We start from the raw sequence: 20,594 nt of genomic DNA on the forward strand, positions 1-20,594 counted from the left end.
CGGATGTCGTCTATAGACGACGCTCGTAACGAAAGGGTTAAGGCTTTGAGAATCAACTCATTGTCGTTTGCTCAAAAGATACCCCTCTAGGAGAGTCATTTTTAACACATTGCGGACCGCTCACGAGATTTCTCGTGTTTCGCGTTCCATCTGATACGGATGGATCACGAAATAACCCATGTTTTCTACACATGAAGATTAAATCCTTGGTTTGCCAAGAATCTAACAAGGCCTACCGATGGCTTACCTTCGTCTCATCCACATCGAAGGAAACGATCTCACTCGTGGAATCCGAACAAATGAAGTATTCAAGTTTGCCCCAAAATGTGCGGTCCTTAATATGTTAAGGAAATTAGCGACGCGCATGTTGCACCGTACGTTTGCTAAAAATGATTCGCTTGGCGGCGGCAGCGCTAATTCGGTTTATTTGGTTTGTCGTTCTTGATATTCTCGGGAAATTACAATCTGTTAAGTTTTACCAATCTCATCGATAGTTTTCAAAAGTTCTCGACTCTGTTCCCTCACTGTCATGAAATTTTGAAGTATAGTATAAATACATTTAATGCAATTTTTCATTCATCGTGAAGAATCGTATTGTCTGTTTCGTCTGCAATGATTTCAGGGCAAAAGTACTCATGAAAATCATGAAAGACGCTGACGTATACAATTTATTGTTACCAAACAAAACACCAACAGAATGCAAAAGATACTGAAGTACTGTCGTCGGCCACTGAGCGATACTATGCTCACGACATCACTGCAATGCGACCTATTTTGTGCACGTAATCACTGTGGTGACACCGGCAGTTAGGCGCTAGTTTGCGCACATAACCACTGTGGTTACGCCAGATGACAAAGTGTTAATGAATTACTCAAAAATAGGTCTAACGTCATGTGTATTGACATAAACTAAATATAAAAACTTTTTATGTATTAAAACTATGGAAAAATGTAATACGATGAGTCAAATATCTTTGATGTGATAAATAGAGCCTCTCATTTATCAAAAACCTGTGAAATATTGTTGTATCCAAAAAGTCTGCAACAAAAATAAAAAGTATTTTACAGATATGTCTGTAAATTTACAAACATATCTGTTAATCTGGCATCTCTGGTGGTCTGAGAATTTATTGCAAGAAATCGCTTGAAAAAATCCATAAATTTACATGAAAATGAAGTGGATTGAGTCCGCACCACTTAGCTTTTCAGCAGTTTGATATTCGATACGATTAATCGCCCCAAATAATCGATTAATCGTCACACTGAGAGAAATAATTAGTTAGACTAACATTTCTCATTTACTAGAAAGCCATCTGGAATGAAAACAGTGTTCGTTCCGCCTGAAAATCAATTATTATCTTTTACGCTCCCCTAAAATCGTAAACGAAGCTTAATTCACATTGACGGCATTGAACTTCGTTTACCAGTTAAGGAAGTGTCAAAGATAATGATTGCTTTTCAGTAGACTTTCCGAGATCTCGCACAGCACGCAAAAGAGACAGTGTGGTTTGCGTTATCCAGTCTCGCATCTCACAAAATCATTGGAAGCTGTCTTCAACAAATGAGCGAGGTAGAAGGCAGCCGAGCGAGCAGATTTCCTGTGCGCGCTGAAATTCCGAGTGACGAGTATCGATTTTTTCTTCCCCGCAGCCCTTTCATGTGCAAGCGATGAGACCGGGCTTTAGCACGCGAGTTTGGGATTGGCTCTTTCTCTTCTCTTACGTAAAATTTTGTGATGTGTTCAGGAAATGCCTCATCGCGTTTCGATGCAAACGATGCACATGTGATGTGTACACGAAGAGATGCTCGTGCATTAGTGCTCGCGAGACTTTCTCGTGTACCTGCCTCAAAGTGACATTTGGTTAGGCCTTCTGAGATCTCGCACAGCATGTAGAAGAGACAATGTGCTTTGCCCTATTCAGCCTCATATCTCACGCAATCATTGCGAGCTGTGTGCAATAAATGAATGAATTGATTGGATGACTTTAGCAGCGATATTTATGTGAAACAGTTCTTCATCACTAATTGTTCTACGTGTCATATTACGAAGATTGAAATTTTAACACCAGAAGCACAACTTCACCCTACAGCACCAAATGTCACTTTGAGGCAGGCACACGAGAATGTCTCTCGAGCACCAACACATGTGCATCACTCATGTTGAGGTGCAACGAGGTATTCTTGAGCACATCTCAATATTTTACGAAAAAGAAGAGAAGGAGCCGAACCCAGGCTCGTGTGCTAAAGTCCGGTCTCATCGCTTGCGCATGAAGGTGTTGTGAGGAGGAGAAAATCAATACTCGTCTCTCGAAATTTAGCCGCGCGCGCACAGGAAGTCCGAAAACCTCTCAATATTTTACGAAAGAAAATAGAAAGAGCCAATCCCAAGCTCACGTGCTAAAGCCCGATCTCATCGCTTGCACATGGAAAGGTTGTGAGGAAGAGAAAATCAATACTCGTCTCTCGAAAATAGTGCGCGCGCACAGGAAGTCTGCTTTTCAGGATAAAACTGCAGTGGTCGTACGTTTTTTTCTTTGGGTTTGAATCGATTAATCGACGAAAATTATTCGTTCGATTAATAATCGATTTCTGTTAGGATGTATTCGATTAATCGATTAATCGAACGATTATCGGGAATCACTACTTATAACTCGAACATTTCTTAACAGATCGGAAAGATGTTTGCATCAAGTGATAGGAAATGAAGATGCATTATAACAATGCCAAACTTTGTACTCGGTAACTCTGCCGAAAACGTTATCACAAAAAAAGTGAAACATAAAAATGAGAAAAATCATGATTTTGTCATTTTTTTCCGTTTTTTTCAAATTTAATTATCCACTTTATGAGAAAAGTTAAAATTTCAAAATAATTTTGTACATGATAAAGGTACTCTATTGTACATAATCTGTTTGTTTCCGGCGAGTTTCATGAATTTTTTCTAGCTAATTTTTTTCTATTGAAAAAGTTGCTTGGGGGGAATTTGGCGAACTGCAACATCATGTTAATTTTTGGTTTTTTATTGCAGATGGTTAGAACTTATAAGCGAAAAAGAGACCAATATTGGTCTTACACCAGTTTGGAGAATGTTATGAAAGCTATAGAAGAAGGTTTGTCTGTTCTGGGTGCTTCAAAACAGTTCGGTGTGCCAGAACCAACTTTGAGACGCTATCGACGAAAATATCCAGACATGGAAGTTAGATTTTCAATTCAGCATTTGCGTTTCCATGTTCTTTATGCAAGAAATATTAAATCTGTATCAATTTAAGGATACGTCGTCCAATAAAGGCCGCTTTAAAACCACATTCAGGTCCAGCTTCGAAGAATTGCCTATTCGTTTGCGGTAAAAAATGACATAGAGCACCCTTTCAAAGGAACATGCGCTGGACGGACATGGGTTGAAATGTTTATGAAGGCTCATAAGCTATCTTTGAGAAAGCCAGAAAATACCTCAGCGGCTCGATTAATGGAGTTCAATAAAGAAAATTGTGACTTATTTTTACGAACTTTGGGAGATATACGAGCTCAGTATCGTTTCCCTGCGTGACATTTACAGTGTTGATGAAAATGGCTTTTCCACTGTTCCAACCAAGGATAAATAAATAATTGTTATTACATTTTGTTGATTTTTAGGTGACCAAACCATATTCGTCAACTTGCCTCCAGGCATTCCTCCACGTGGAGGCAAGATGGCGAATTCGACGCTTTTCGTGCAAAGCTTTTGGGTGGACAAGTTTTTTTTAGTTTTTTTGCCTATCCAATAGATAATATGATAGAAAATACTTCGGGCTATATGAATCAGCATCAACATTAAAAAAAATAATTCTACGATCCCGGGCTCGCCAAAGCTTAACGTCGCCAACTTGCCTCCCTCTCCCCTACCTGTGGAAATCCGCTTTGCAAGTATACATGCAAGTCGGGGATATTTTTGTTCCCACTGAGCTGTGTTTCCCTCACACGGACTTCAAAATTAGTGTGCCTGGAATCCGCTATGCAAACATTGTGTAAGTCGGGGTGTGGAGTCCCTGGGAGCCTAGGAAAATCGTCATTTCAGATACTAGAGGTGGATGAACTTTCGCAGATCGAGAACTACGTAAACATGAGATGTGCAGTAATTTCAGAGGGAAATGTAAAATATAATGATCGTTTGACAATTTTTCCGTTCAAATATTTTGATAGTCCTAGGCATCATATCGAACGTAAAAGGACGTTCATCAAATTTATTTGTAACGAAGAACACAATCAATTACAAAAATTTCGATGCATTCTAAAATAATATTCGAAGTGGTGAACAAGTGGATTCCAAAATATAATTTAGTAGTTCTAGGCCGAAAGTATGCGCTCGTGTCCTGGATACAACCCCTTACAATTTTATAAATAAAAAAAACGATTTTGGATATCAATGAAATTCTTTATTCATGTGGAAGAACATTTGATGCCATTATGTATGGAACTCGATTTCTCTTGCATGACCATCCCGAGTACGCTTGCAGAAGTCCAGACGCTGAACCCAATTTTCGACGGTTTTCAAGCATAGATCGGCCGATACTGCTGCAATTTCACGTTAGATATTCGTACAAAGTTCATCAATCGTCGCTGGCTTGTTGGCATAGACCATAGACTTGACGTAGCCCCACAGACATAGTCTAACGGCGTCAAATCGCACGACCGAGGCGGCCAATTGAATGGGCCATTTCGTGGATAATGCGCTCACCAAACTTGGTTTTCATTAAATCGATTGTTAAATTCGCAGTGGCGCCGTTCTGTTGAAATCACATATTGTCCAAGTCCGTATCATCCAGTTCGGGCCTAAAGTATTCGGTTATCCTTGAGTGGTAGCGATTCCCATTCACAGTAACGTGCCGGTCTTGATCATTACGGAAGAAGTACGGTCCAATGACGCCACTGGACCATAGACCGCACCAAATCGTTTTTTTTTTCAGGATGCAATGGTGACTCATGGAGTGAGTGTGGATTGCTGTCTGACCAATAACGCATATATTGCTTATTGACTTATTGAATTTATACTCAGCCAAAAATGACGACGACCATAAATTGGACGTAGCGCTCTTAAAGTTGAGCCCACTGACTCCGAATTTCGGTAGTAATTTTTAATAATCTCGACTCGTTGGATCGTATATCTTTCCATAATGAAATGGCAAACCATACTGAAGAAAAATGTCCAGAGAGCGGGAAAAATATGGCGTCGTTTGCTGTCCCTATCGGTCTACTTTTGTAGCGTCCCTAATGAAATACTCGTTGCATCTCATCGATATGCGTTGGTTTTTCACGAAGTTACAGCATGTCAAAAATCACTTAAAATTCTCGACTTCGCATTCTATTCTTCTAATTTTTTTTGTCGAGTGTGTTTATCTGGGGGAAAGCCCACACAAGTGGGCGCAAAACCTCATCTTTTAAGTATCAAACAGATTACATAAAATACATGTATATTAGAGTGGCACAGAAGTGGTCATGTCAAATTTCAAAAACCGACCATGTACATTTTTTTATTAGCCCAAAAAAATTACCTGTGCAATGTTTCAATTCAATCGGATATGATTTAGGGGTGCCTCAAAGCGCTCAAAGTTTCGATTTTTTGATCCTCGAAAATCTTCCAAGAGGGGAGTAAAGGAAATTTGGAAAATCGAAAATTTTTGTTCGATGCCAAATGACAATGGGATTTTTTTTCGTGACGATGAATATCATATTCATTTGTCACTTTGTTGAAACTGTCCCAAAAGGCGACGTGAACTTCGCGTATCAGGTTTAGTTCAGTTTCGTCTCTCTTGCTTCGTTTAATTTGATTTGCGTAAGTGTACTCTTTCTCTATTTTTTCAAAGAAGACTAATTCATTGCCTTTAATTTGAAATATTGATCGTCGGAATCGGTTCAGTACTTCAAAAGTTATGAATATTTGAAAAGTAATTGTTGGAAAAAAAGGGGAAAAAGTTGATTTTTCGGACCACCCTAAAATGGAACTGGTCACCCTAATGAAAAAATAGAAAAATAAGAGTCTAATGTTTTGCAGTAAAGAACAAAGTTAACACTTTGCACGGAAATCCGAGAACCACAATATCGGTTTGGCATGGAATGACTGTTTACCAGTAATGGAACAAATTCCAAGCAAGTAGCACGTTCTTCTTCTTCTTCAATGGCACTAACGTTCCTAGAGGAACTTCGCCGTCTCAACGTAGTATTACTTGCGTCATTTTTATTAGTACTTAGTTGAGATTTCTATGCCAAATAACACGCCTTGAATGCATTCTGAGTGGCAAGCTCTAGAATACGCGTGATCACAGTGCAAGTCGGAGGAAATTTCTTTGACGAAAAATTCCCTCGACCAGAAAGGGAATCGAACCCGAACACCCGGAATATTAGTTATGACGCTAACCACTCGGCCACGGGAGCACAAGTAGCACGTCCCAGAACATTATATACGCGTATTTTTCAATACATATTTTATAATTGTCTAAGCGGTATATGGGTACATCACGATTTTTTGAATGAAATAATATTAAAAATATAATAATAAGTTTCAAACAAGGAAAAACGAATGTATCATTGCAAAAAGTTTACAAGATACTGCTTTTAAATTGTTCGCTAGTTCTTTCTATATAATTTTTTTTATTCGTATGAAGGAAATCTGCATGACTTTCTTCTCTTTGGGAATTTCTTTGAAATCCATCAAACGTTTTATGGGGAGATTATGTTTCTGACTGACGCTTCTAACTACAGGGTCTTTCAGATTAAACGCTCACGCAACAAATTTTAATAACTTCTACAAAAATGAACTGATTTTTATTTAAAAAAAACGAAAATAATGCTTATTTTAGGACATTTTCGATGTGACCACCCCTTTTTTCGATAACGCGTTTTAAAGGTTAACAAAATTCTTCATGCACAACTCTGACATTACAACTTCGATGCTTCTTTAAGTTCCTCCAAATTGTATGGCTTATTAACATAGCAACGATCCTTCACGTACCCCCAGAGGAAGTAATCGAGGACGAGAAATGTTGAAATTCTTACCATAAGAGAACAAAGTTTCAAGTGCAATGGTTTCAAGTGGATTCCTCGAGTCGAGAAAGACGCACCACGCTAGATATGGGGTACAGACTAGGGGGGCGTTGCTGATTAATGGTCAGCTGCATCCCAATAGGAAGTATCCCGTGTCGGGCACACGTACAGAGCATCGAAGACTGCAACATACCAATTATGAGAACACTTGTAATACTAACCTCGAGCCAACCGCGAGTAATCGGTTACATATTACTAACATAGTTGTAAGACAAAAATTGTCAAAATGTTGGACTCCCGGCCCCGTCAGATGTGCCTTAATAAAAAATATATTTTGGGAAAAAAAAAGTTTCAAGTAGGCTTCAGTCAGGGATCGACATAGCCATAGTCAACTGAGTATAGTCAGCTGACTATCTGACTGACTATATCTGTATTCAGCTACAACTCGGCTATCTCATTTCATTCTCCCCAGTCAAGTTGTCTTCATTGTATTTTGAAGTGATTTCCCCCAAAACGGATTCGTTCCTCTCTGTCTCTCTCCAATGTATCATGTATGCATGCATCGATGTTTGAGTTCAACGTGGTTTGACAAACGCTACAGGTGAGCTAGATTTTTTTTGTATCGTTAACGAAAATTACTCACACGCAAGCAAACAATTTATCATGACAATGCCATGCGAAAATGCGAAAACAGAATAGAAACTCACACGAAACTTGCTCACACGTATAAAATAGCGTGCAGTGTGTGTGCGCTATTTTGCACGCTATTTACTAATCCTAACGCGAGGACCTTGATAGCATACCTGATAACTGTCTAAGTTCGTTGGTTTGAGTTCACGATGGGTAGACAATAAACCATCCATTAATAGGATAACTACTTTTTTGCATCAGAAATCAAGTTTTCGTTCCTCTTTATATGGACGTAGACATAAAACTACGTTCGCGGGTAACAATTTCGTTCCTAGAGGGTAGAAATGTGGATTGAAGTCAGTTGAATGAAGAGGCCGGTTTGTATTCATTAGTCACGTCAGTTAGAATAACCACTGACTGGACTAGTTCATCAGTCTACCTCGCTAGTCAACGCTAGTTAATTCATTTTCTAGCCAACTCCCTTTCTGTTGACGGCGACTGCCGAAGCGTTGCGCATTTCGAAACGAGTGATTTTTCTTCGTTTCGACCACTTAGACTTAGCTTTGTTTACGAATCCAAAAATTCTACATTTCTCTACGAGACAAATTTTGCTCTAAATTTAGCACTCTGAAAATATTAACTTGAAAAAGATACATAATACTAAAACCAATTCGATTTGAGTTTGAATTTTCTCGAAACGAGTTTCTCGTTTCGATATGCGCAATGCCAGCCCAGTTCTTGTCGAAGCGAAGCTACTGAGAGTAGAGTCAGTCTTCATTTTTCACCTTCGAGGAGTAATATGATTTCACTAAAAATACACGTTCTTGTAAGTTGTACATCTTGACACTAAAAACCATCCGATCAGACTGAACGAGTAGCCGAATATTATCGTCCCGAAGTGGGAAACGCAGTGTTATCATCTACGGATCGAAAAAAATGTTTATGAGGAGCTATTAGATTTTTTTGTGTGAGCGTTTAATTTGAAAGACCCTGTAGTTCCTGATAAAATATTACTCCAAGCCTCATGTTCCGTGTATCAAATTACACGAAAATTGGAAGGATAAAAGGATTAAAATTTAGAATCCCATATGGGAGTGGCTAGGTTTTTGTTTGAGTTTTTTACAAAAATATTTAGTGTAAGTGTAGTGAATGTGGAAGTGATGTTCGTGATCAAGCCCCACATATCACGTGAAGAGAAAAAATAATGATTTCCAAAAACCCCTAATGTAGTATGTGACAAGCCCCAAGACTAAACCAATACAACTTATTTCAACACCAAACCCACATTGAAAAAAAGCTATCGAAAAAGTAACAATAATCTCAACTTACATCCCACTTTTTCTCGGTGGCCTTCATGGCATCACTCTTGACATTGTCTGGCCGGTCACTAACGTACACTTTCGCTGGCGAAAGCGGTGGAAGCGGGCCCAGTTTTCCAGTGGCCACAGTTGAGTTGCTCTTCTGCGATATTAGATTGTTTTTCCGCATGCCCCGTTTCATCCACAACGTGTTGTAATGCTTGATATACTTGGAAATCCGCTCGTCCATTTCGTCGGTGGTCAAATCATCGGTATCGTCCGGCGGAGGTTTGTGCGTCCCCGATGGTGACAGTTTGTTGTCCACAAAAACTTCCCCGTTGCGAATGTTGACGGAAACTTTCGGGTCCTGTGTTTTCTTGCTGGGATGGAAGAGCGAATCTTTTTCGATATTGAGCGAGAACGGTTTCTTGTAGTTGTTTCGAACGATCACCGGATTCAGAACGGCTAGATCGTGATCGTTGTCGCTCTCATGATATTGGATATCAATGATTTTATACGGGTTTGTAGGCGATGGCGGAACGGGAGGAGGACTATCATCATCTCCCCCAGGAGTTTCATCGTCGTTGTGCAGCATTTCCATTGATCGAAGCAGTTTGCTTCGCTGTCGCTTCAGTTCCAATTGCGCCTCCCTCTGGAGGCGACTGTTATCTAGCGACTGCTGGCATATCGTGCAGAGATTCCGTTTCACCGAGCGCTTCATCACCCGATCACACTTTGTGCACAATTTCTCTATCCTTTTGCGACAATTGAGGCAGTGATCTTCGCCTTTTCTCTGCATCTTCGGCGTAGTTTTGTGTTGATGTTGGTGCTGGTGAAGATGGCGACTCGGTCCATGAGATTGTGGAAGAAACGAGCGATCGATGTCTGTCCGGCAGTTCTTGCAGTACTGATAGCGATCGTAGCCCATCGACTCGCTGGAAGAATCGTATCCCATCTCGGACGACAAGCTGGTCGAGGAGAAACTCGAGGGCTTTTCATTCTGGGCCGAATTGCTGAAGAAGCGATATACTTTCTCCCCGGGCGCCTTCTGCTGCGAGGGATCCACGTACGCTTCCTTGCCATTTTCGGAGAGTGTTTTGCGCTGATCATCATACGGATTGAACAGTTTATGATCGTTCTCTAGCTTCGAAAGAAGCTGCAGCCGGCGGATGTGGTTCTGTTCATTCGCAATACGTATCTGAAAAATAGATAGTTTAGTGTGACAAGAATCGGGCAGAGTTAATTCAGCATAGACGTTCCACGTTCAATTTACTATTTTTTGAACAACTTCAAAGGTAAAACGCTTCTTTCAAAAACCTACAATCTACAAACTCCTTTTCATTCGATCTCAATAAAATATTGCGCGTATGTTTGTATAAAAAAATGGAATCCTTCATCCCAACATTTTAAAATTGACTCGCAATCAGTGTGTTAATTTATTTTCCCAAAAGTATCCCTGAAATATAGGAACAAAGTTCCCAAGAATGCACGATTACACTGACCTAAACTTGGTACAGTTTTCATTGTATAATAACAGTTTCATAAACTGTATTGAAATAGTGAAATTCACTGAGGTTTCCAGGCAAAAAAGAAATCTCTGATTCCGGGTTTTGCATTTTTTTTCACATAGTAGACACTTTGTTAACTTATCGTTGAATTATTTTATGCCAAAAAGGTTAAAAAGTCAAGATACTTTCTGAATAACGGTTTACTTATGTCATCAATGTTAACACCCATACGAGTATTTTGGTGTGACTATTGGCAGTCATAGTATTGAAACCATAGTTGGGTACTAGGGTGCCAATGAATGTATGGCAAAAAATTGACCCTAAAATTTCAAAAAGTTACCCTATACAAAATGTTCACCACCTCGAAAAGACACCCTATGCCAAATTTCAGCTCAATCGGACTTAAGGGAGAGTGGCGCAAAGCGGTCAAAGTTTGAGTGTTTTAAAAATCGAAAAATCACCAAAGAAAATCGGGGTTTTCGAAAAAAAAATTTTTGATGCCAAATGGCATGAAACGTCGAGATCTAGTGTCATCTCGAAAACTCTGGGACACTCTGGGACTTTTTTTCTGTTTGCGAAACGAAAAGTATGGTTTAGGGTGCCAATAAAAATAGTTATCTCGATTTTTCATTCGGAACTTGCAATGAAATGTTGATTTGCACAATAATATACCATATGCAAAATATTAGCTCATTCAGACTTCATTTACTGATGTCGCAGACGTTAAAATTGGAGTTTTTTGAAAATCGAACAATCAGCGGAAATCGGGGTTTGAAAAAAAAATTGATGCCAAAAGTCTTAAAATTGCATGACACGTTGAGATTTACAGTTATCTCAAAACACATTTTTTTTCAAAAATCAATTTTTCTGACGGAAAAACGACCAAGTGCAAAAAAATTTTTTTTTTGACAAAAAAAAATCGAGATAACTGTAAATTTTGACGAATAATGCAATTTTAAGACATTTGGCACCAGAAATATTTTTTTAAAACCTCGATTTTCGGTAATTTTTCGTTTTTCAAAAAACTCAAATTTTAACGTTTGTGACACCAGTAAATGAAGTCCGAATGAGCTAATATTTTGCATATGGTATATTATTGTGCATCAACATTTCGTAGCAAGATCCGAATGAAAAATAGAGATAACTATTTTTATTATCACACTAAACCATACTTTTCGTTCACATGCCGAAAAAAACTAAGTCCCAGAGTGTCGATTTTTGACAAAAAAAAAAGTTTTTCGAGATGACACTAGATTGCAATTTTAAGACATTTGGCATCAAAAAAAATTTTTCGAAAACTTCGATTCCCTGATTGTGATTTTTCGATTTTCAAAAAACTCAAACTTTGACCGCTTTGCGACCCTCTGCCTTAAGTCCGATTGAGCTGATATTTTGCATAAGGTGTTTTTTCGAGATGGCGAACATTTTTTATGGGGTAACTTTTTGAAACTCGAGATGACCATTTTCATTGGCACCCTAATATACATATACAGGCAAACCTTTTTTTGTGCGGGGGATAGGGACCGCACAAAAAAAGTCGCATAAAAAAAATCGTGCAAAACTTCACCAGCAGCTTTAAAAAATCGGGTTCGGTACACATTTTGAAAAAAAACTTTTTTTGTGCGGTAGATAGGGACCGCATAAAAAAGTTTCCCCCAGGAAAATAACTCAAATCCACGCCATTCACCGTTCAATTTCCTCTTGTCTCCCTGCTTTGCGATGGGACACTTTGCCTTTTCGGTTGCACGTGGCTGTTTTGCATGTCGAAACGTGTTGCTGTTAGAAATCATGTCATGCAAGGACTTAGAAAAACTTACAGCATTTGATGAGAGGAGGGGAATTATTTCAGAAGTGGATAATTGAGACGCAAATATGTTTTTTTTCGCACTGAAATGCATATATACCATCGAAAAAAAACTAAATGGACGATAACCGCACAAGAACAGAAAATCGCGCGAAAAAAATTACACAAAACAAATTCGCACAAAAAAAAACCGCACAAAAACAGGTTTTACTGTATACTTTACATATACATGTATAGTGAATTGGAGTGTATCACAAAAGATCAAACTAATGTTCGATGGGATGAACGATCAAATCAATGTCTCAAATACAGAAAACGAAGTGGTGTCTCTTCAATTATAATCAAATACCTTCTCGCTGCGTTGTTTTTCCCGTTCCAACTCTTCCTCAAGCTGCATCGTTTTGAGTTGCTGCTCCAATCGACTGTTGAATAGACCAGATTAAATTGAGATTATATGAGGATCGGATGCGAGTGGTTGTATAATGCATATTTTTTCAAAAAAAAAATCCCACTTGTACTTCCCCATCCAAAAGCATACCTCGTCAACATCTCCTCCTCCAACTTTTCTTTCTCTCTCAGTCGCTCCACTTCCCTTCGCTTTTCATCGATCTGTTTGATTAAATCCTTTTGATATTCCAACTTCCTCCTGTTTTCTTCCTATGAAAAATAACAGAAAAAGTTGTAAAGTACAAAACCAAAAAAGTTTTCATACAAATTAAGGAATAAAAAAAGAAACAATGACGAGAAAACAAAACTAAACAGTGAAAGTACATTTAGCACCAGGGATCCCCGCTCGTTAGTAGGGACGAATTTCGTAGTGTACAATATTTTGGGCGTGTTAGTGGCAGTAGTTGAGGGTTTCATATGCTTGAAAGGGGGAACACCTACTTCCGCTAGCATTCGGTTCCGGCGGTCGACCGTGTCTGTATTGAGAATGGCGGACAAGTCAGTATGGTTCAAATCTTGTATCAACTTTTCACGCGGACTACCTTTGCGCATGAACGAGCTGGCCGCCGGCTGGCTGGTGGTGTCACTAGCCAGCGTCTTCGCCAGCACCGGATTCTGGTGGCGCATCTTCTCGCTCGTGCCGCCGTATTCGCTCGGGCTCAGGTAGGTAACTTTTTTGGTACTGCTCGGTGGATTTGGAGTGTTCGTTCCTTTTTCGTTCACCGGTGGATGATGGTTGCCGTATTTCTCGATGTACTGCTGGTGTTTGGACATAACCTGAGGGATCTGGGGGGAAAGAATGAAAAACAAAATGTGTGTGTTTTGAGCTTTGTTGTAGTAGCGTTGACCAACAGTCACCTAAGCGATCCTAGAGAGCTTAGGATAGTGGTCTCAGAGATTGGAGTGCTTTTCAGGTGAGGAACACATGACAATCGGTAGGATAAAGCGAATAAAATAGCATGCATAGCTTCTTGAAAATCGAATCGAATTCCAATTAGGCAAAAAAGAAGAGGGAATATGAGGTTATAAGGTGAATTTTGAATTGGGTGACATAGAGAAACAGAGATAGATTACCGCATTAGCAATTTGATTTACATTTTTGAGATATTCTTGATAGTCGGCTTGGCGGGCACGGGACAGCATCGATTTCTTCTCGTTCTGGTTCTTGTTGAAGCTAGGAAAGTATGAGTAGAAGGTGTCCGAAACCCACTGTTCCATTTCATCCTGTGCATGAAAACGAATAAGAAAAAAATATGAAAGATTAGTCGAGAGCTGCATGTCATTATCGATGTTAATGCAATTTGTCAAAGCATAAATTTGAATAACAGTTACTGATCGGGTATTTTTAGGAGTGAGCCATTCGGAAATGGGTAGGTTATGTCGCTCATTTCGGAAACTGATTATATTAACGAAGCTTCTGAGTGGATAAACAGCTGTTCTATTTTTGACTTCATTGATCTAATTATAATCTCTTGCTGTGCTTTTTTTTCATTTGCATTGATTTTAATGGCTATTTTACATATATCATTTCACGCGATAATCGATAATATCGAAACAATTACTTGAATACAGGTTTCTCATTCACGGAACATTGCACTGCTCTATTTCATTCGAAATAAAGTCTGCAGGTAAAGCCGCATAATTGTCTTAGAGACATATGTCGACCGTATTTTGTCGGAAACAATGTGCAGATATTGATTTACACGAGCTCTACTCAACTTTCGGCCCGCATTTGGTCCATGAGGCTTTTCTGGTTGGGATATCTGGTGTTACTTAATTTTTGACAAGTTTGTAAGTGTAACAATGACGGAAGTCCATTTTTTTGTAATTTTTCAATTTTTCATTTTTTCAGTAATTTTAGTAAATCAGAAAACACGTTTTCATGAAATAGAAATAACAAATCCAGCGTTTGTTCTGCGGCCAATGTGGATAGAAAAAAAAGTTGCAATTTAAGCTCCACCCTTTTCCAATTTATTGAGTATAAACAAGCTATTCGTGAATTCACAGTTCGGCTGAAAAGTTCATAAGATTGATATCTAGATGGCACCTCTTGCAAAAACTACTTGACTATCACAAAGCACCATCTTTCGATGGATACGTGTCAAAATTTGACAGCAATCGGTCGATTGGTTAGTGAGTTGCAGCATTGAGAGTGAAGCAACTTTTGTTGTTGTGAAAAAAAATGGAAAAATCACAAATCAATGAAAACGATGGCAAACTTGCATGAATTGGGCTTCGAATTGCTTTCGCATCCACCGTATTCTACCGTATAGTATTTTCTGTTCATAGACCTGAAGAGAATGCTCGCTGGCAAGAAATTTAAGACCGATGATGAAGTGATTACCGAAACTGAGGCCTATTTTGAGGAAAACCGAAAGAGTACTATAAAAATGGTATCAGGTTGCAAGATCGCTATAAACGCTGTATCGCCCTCGAAGGCAATTATGTTGAATAATAAAATTGAATTTTGCAGAAAAAAATAGTTTTACTGTGTTACCTTCTAAACTTTTCAGCCGAACTGTTATAGTATAACAAGTTAATTCTAAATAATAAGTTCTAAATTTATCGCATGTTCTGTTCCCATACTCTAGAACCTCAGTATCATTAAAATCAATAAATTATTGCTAACCATAAACAAGTAAATTTCCACGAATACTTTGTCTCATCGAACGATGACCCGTGTCATTGGTACTTTTTTTCCCTTGTTGAGTGTGAACCACTGCGTCCATTATTTTGAACTATTGTGGTATGCCCCATTTTTTCTACTACGCTTCAAGCTTATCTACTGCTTAAGCTATAGCGAGATAGGTGCCAATCAGGAATAATCTGTTTCATGAAATTTATAGTCCTGATCGGCGACACAGACCAAACTTCCTTGGGCTCCAGAATAGCCTTTTCAAGGTGTTGAAGTCTGCGTCTTATTAGAGCTCCACTATTGCAGAGCAAATGTTCCGAGGTTTCACTTTCGGCATTACGAACGCGACAAATATCATCTTGCACTAAACCCTTGTTTTTGAGATGGTATTTACTTGGAAAGTGACCTGTTATAAGACCAGTGAATGTGCTGAAGTCTTTCTTATCAAGACACAGTAATTGTTGAGTACTCGGCGTGATTAATTTTTTTGACTGGTTAAGTTGTACAGCCATCCAGTTGGCCGTCACTCCCTGGTCTTCCCATTTCTTCAGCTCACTCTTCAACACACATTCAGAAAATCCACAGAATGGTTCTGGATATCAACTCAGTACTAATAAGAATGGCGCTAGTTGATACCTACGTTAAGATGGCAAAAGTTCTACTGGGTACGGGTCAAAAAGATGGTGCTCCTGTGGCCGAGTGGTTAGCGTCAAACCTAACATGCCGGGGGTTCGGGTTCGATTCCCGTTCTGGTCGGAGAAATTTTTCTTCAAAGAAATTTCCTCTGACTTGCACTGTGGTCACGCGTATTCTAGAGCTTGCCACTCAGAATGCATCCAAGGCGTGTTATGTGGCATAGAAATCTCAACTAAGTACTAATGAAAATGACGCAAGTAATACTACGTTGAGACGGCGGAGTTCCTCTAGGAACGTTAGTGCCATATAAGAAGAAGAAGAAGGGTCAAAAAGATAATTAAAACCACAATCATTATTATCCAAGTCACAGTCTCGCTTCAGCCAGCAGACAGCATTCTCTATGTTGATGTTATACACAACTGCTCGATACCAAAGAAGAATGGAAGATGGATATTACACACAGTGGTGCGATTTTGTTCGGTGAATGAAACGCGTCGATTTTCATGTCGTATGGTGGAGAGTACTTCTGTATTTTTGCATCACATAATTTCTATCATTTCTGCATCTGTACCGGGGGGTAAGAATTTCGAAAACGAGTATGTTACGTTTGGGGTGCAAGGATTTGAACGTTAACACCTCTGTGTCAACTGAACGAAGTAGTATGCTGTCCAAATATGCATGGTTGGCGTAAGCACCAACTGCATGTTTAACTGAATTCAAATAACGAAAACCATACAACTCCTCCTGCCCTCTTTTGATAGTTGATATTTATTTCCTAGAGACAGATCATTGTTAGAATTGTTCACAATCATAATTATTCAGCTAGAAACAAAAAAAATTGCAATAAAGACACACTGTTCTCGTGAGAACAAGAACGAATCATAAATCACCCATCTTCAACAGCTTCTTCAAAACCACGCGAACCCATAGGTCTTTTTCAGGGCTACAAAATTTCAGAATAAAGAGTTATTTCAAAATGCGTTAGAAAAATAATATTCGAAGCAATCGAAGGCGAATAATTTTTTAAATTTTTTTGCTGGAAGAAAGCTATTGTGAATTTAGGAGCGTGTTCTGGGCTTTCTCAGACTCTTAGAATTCCTCAGTGCATTCTTCTTTAGTCCCTAAAAAAGGCTAATGAACTAAATACTCGGCCTTTTGGCTATTTGGAAAGCCTCATTGCGGTAAGGAGGTATTTTTCAGCGGTAAGAGTAACGATCTTCGGTAGAAAACTGACGGTGGAAATTTCTTCACCAGCGGTTGGTGTTGAGACCACCACCCCATCAACAATGCGGTCGTGTCTAGGACATCATTCTATTTTATTACTTTTTTGGGGCCCGCGACGCCATAACTAATACGTAGGTTAACCAATCGTACCACTTTTAACGGGACAGTACCGTTTTTTGACCATTTTTCATTGTCCCGTCTTTTTATCAATTTGTACCGTATTTTGATTATAAAGAAAAAAAATGTCTTTATTTTCAAAGATTCTTTTTTAGAATTTTATTACAGATGGTCGAACGCTCGATATCAGTGTGCTGTACGAATAATTTGAAGCCCCTCGTCTCAAACTATAATTGAATCGCCTGTTTGAGAAACCCCATAAGTCCATTTGACGCAAATGCTAGGAAACGACAAAAAGTTTTTCTCGAAATTTTGACATGGTTCTCCAATTTGTTGGTATGAAGCTAGATTATTAGACTCAACGCATATTGTTTGGGACCACTACTTCAACAATATAACGGGTTAATCTCAAAATATAACGTTAGTGAACTTAGGGGGTTTCTAAAAAAACAGAAATCAGCGGTATATTTGGCGGTTTTGAAGTGATTCAATTCAATTGTATGTACTTTTAATGTTCATAATGCTCATACCAAGTAAGAATGGGGCTGTTTATAAGTTTTGTTCTGCATTAAAGAAGGGATGGGTAAGGGAGGTCGGATAAGTATTATTTGTTTTACTCTTAATGAATAAGGAGTACAAAAATACGTGGTGAAGGAATATAGAGGATCTGCTGGCGTCACGTATATGATTCTTTTCCACCGCCAAGTCCTTGAAGTTTTTCGAGTGAGAAAATTGGATGAACGAAAACTTTTTCTGGTCATTTGGGGTTTACTGGCCACTGCTTTCCAACAGAATAGTTGTTTTTTCACGTAAATTCTGGTAGTTTGCTTGACGATCACATTGTGGGATACGTTTACGGGAGACGACGAAATGTGTTGTATTACAAGGTAAGTTACAGTTTTCAGCTTGAGGTTTCCGAGAGATGGTTTGTCTCTCAAATAGTTTGAGTAATGTTACAGCAGGAACATTCTGTCCCTTCCTAGTTTTGTGTACCTTTCCATTGACTCTTGCCTTTTTTTAAGACTCCCCCTTTGTTTATTTGTTGTCCGCCGAACATCACGCTTACATTTCGCGGTCACAATCCAAATCAGAAGGCATACCGATTATATTGAGTTCTTGCGACATCGGTTGTAAACAATGAACAAAATTGCATATCTATTGCAGCGTTGCGACTTATGGGATTTCCCAAACGAACGAATATTTGCAACCCCCATTTGAGGGGGTTCGTAGAACTAACTTTTTCTGAAATTTTGATAGTCGATGTAGGTACCCTAAAGGACTCAAAATCAGCCAAAAAGTGAATTTTGATAAAAATGGCATGTAAGGGGTTTCTCAAACAAACGATTCAATTGCTTTTTATCGAAGATCCGTTAGAGACCATTCATACATTTATTGGCATTGTTGAAAGAGAAAACGGTGTCTCTGCTAAAAGGGTGTTCCGTTTGAAATCCGCACACTCAAATTGCTCTAACTTTTTGAAATTTTGCGTATACATAGTTTAATGTGTATTGTTTACACTCTGTGAGTTGATTTCATCAAGTGCACAGAAGTTCTCAAAATAGCGACAAAAGAACAGTGCGTGCGCGAAACAGTTTTGCACGAGTACTTCGAGAATAAGGATCTGTCGCATCGTGCCATCGGAAAAAAAATCTATAATTTTATTATATTGCTGCGCTTTTCATTCAACTCGCATCATTGCTTTACTGTCGGTCCCAGCTCCCAAAGATACTTATTGCATGAATAGAAAACAGTCAGAAATTCGACGGAGAGCAAATACGAAGTGTACAGTCTATCCAAGCTCAAGCTCAAGAATCTTATCGAATCGAGTTCTTTCTCGAACGTTGATGAATTTCATATTTTGAAACGTTGCCGAGATTCAAACACCAGAAATGCAACAAGCAAACCAAACAGCTCGAAAAATTATGCCGACAACTTTCACCCGACTGTATCATAACAGCAAAATAGAGCTAACCAGCAAAGTTCTGTTCACCTAGAATTACATAATAGGGGCCAATATTCAATTTTAGAAATTACTAATTTCTCATTCATCACTGTTGCTCTACTAATGGCTATATTTCTTGAAAGAAATCAGCACAATTAATTCACATTACTTATCATAGTTTTAAAATTTAAATAACAATACTGCATTGAAACTCGCATTCGCAGTCTTCAAAGGCGAAGTTTTCTCCTAAAATTCAGTTTTCATTGATTTTCGAAATCTTATGCCGGATGTTTCCAGCATTTTCAATTGGTCATTTAACAAATGATATTCCTGGAGAAAACTTTGTTGAAATTATTCGTAGTGATTTTTTTTTGTTTTATTACAAGTTCTGGTTGAACAACTGGATATTAAATAACTAACAACCTGAACGAAAATATTATGTAGCGTTGCCTGAACGGTCTTGGCTTTCTTTCATACAACTAAAACTCGACCAATCGTTTTAGCGTGCAACTCTCGACTCTTTTATTTTTCCGAAATTATTCCGAATTTCTGGGGAGGCGCAAAAATAACAAAATTGATGTACGTAAAAAAAATGTAGACTCGGTAACAACATAATGTAATTAGAGAAGTGTTCGATTTTCGACAAGGGTGATGCACTTTTGGATCTTGACGACAAAGCGCAAGTGTGCTTCAATGAAATATGGAAAAATGGTGCGAAGCATTCTCCAAGCGTCTCTATAATGATGTCTGAAGCGATTAGGGCCGCTTCAATTAGAACGGAAACTTTAATGAAGAAAAATCTACTCTTACAACTGATATATTTTATTAAGGTTAGCATAAAAACCTTAAAAAATATTCACGGCCAAAGGTTATATATTTAATTCATTGCGTTTGGAGGTGACACTACCCTAGACCAGCTGGCGGGCGCCTAGGAATACCCACGCGGGCTACCGGTGGGCCGCGGACTACTATTTGGCCATATCTATGTACAGCCATTCCATGCCAAAACGATATAGTGGTTCTCAGATTTTCGTCAAAAGTGGTAGTTTTGTTCTTTATCGCAAATTATAAGACCGGTATTTTTTTATTTTCCAAAAAATCCATTTTTTCGCATTTTTGCCAAAAATGACTTTCATAACTTTCGAACCACTGGGTCAAACATATTAAATTAAAGCCAATTAGCTGGTCTGTTTTGTAAAAATACTACAGTCGCAGAAAATTTGAATTATGTTTTCGTTATTATTGATTGTATTAGTTTTTAAAGTTTTCATGGTCTCGGGACCAAAGGTGCTTTTTTTATATATATTTTTTTCTGGAAAGTTGACGATTTTTCACA

The 20,594-nt window shown here is 38.6% G+C and overlaps 1 protein-coding gene across 7 annotated transcripts in view; it reads right to left on the reverse strand.

Moving 5' to 3' along the window:
- LOC129769298 (uncharacterized) overlaps positions 1-20,594 on the reverse strand; it is a 44,927-nt gene that overhangs the window by 4,305 nt on the left and 20,028 nt on the right. For 3 of the 7 annotated variants that reach the window (XM_055771445.1, XM_055771451.1, XM_055771448.1), the window contains exons 2-6: positions 13,779-13,928; positions 13,029-13,490; positions 12,796-12,914; positions 12,607-12,679; positions 8,977-10,143 (exon numbers count right to left, since the gene is read on the reverse strand). In XM_055771445.1, coding sequence (XP_055627420.1) covers positions 8,977-10,143; positions 12,607-12,679; positions 12,796-12,914; positions 13,029-13,490; positions 13,779-13,928 — 1,971 coding nt within the window. The remainder of the gene's footprint in view (positions 1-8,976; positions 10,144-12,606; positions 12,680-12,795; positions 12,915-13,028; positions 13,491-13,778; positions 13,929-20,594) is intronic. The other 4 variants (XM_055771450.1, XM_055771447.1, XM_055771446.1 and 1 more) reach the window with 4 other exon arrangements.

This window comes from Toxorhynchites rutilus, chromosome 2 (genome assembly GCF_029784135.1).
Source record: "Toxorhynchites rutilus septentrionalis strain SRP chromosome 2, ASM2978413v1, whole genome shotgun sequence".
NCBI classification, from domain to species: Eukaryota; Metazoa; Arthropoda; class Insecta; order Diptera; family Culicidae; genus Toxorhynchites; species Toxorhynchites rutilus.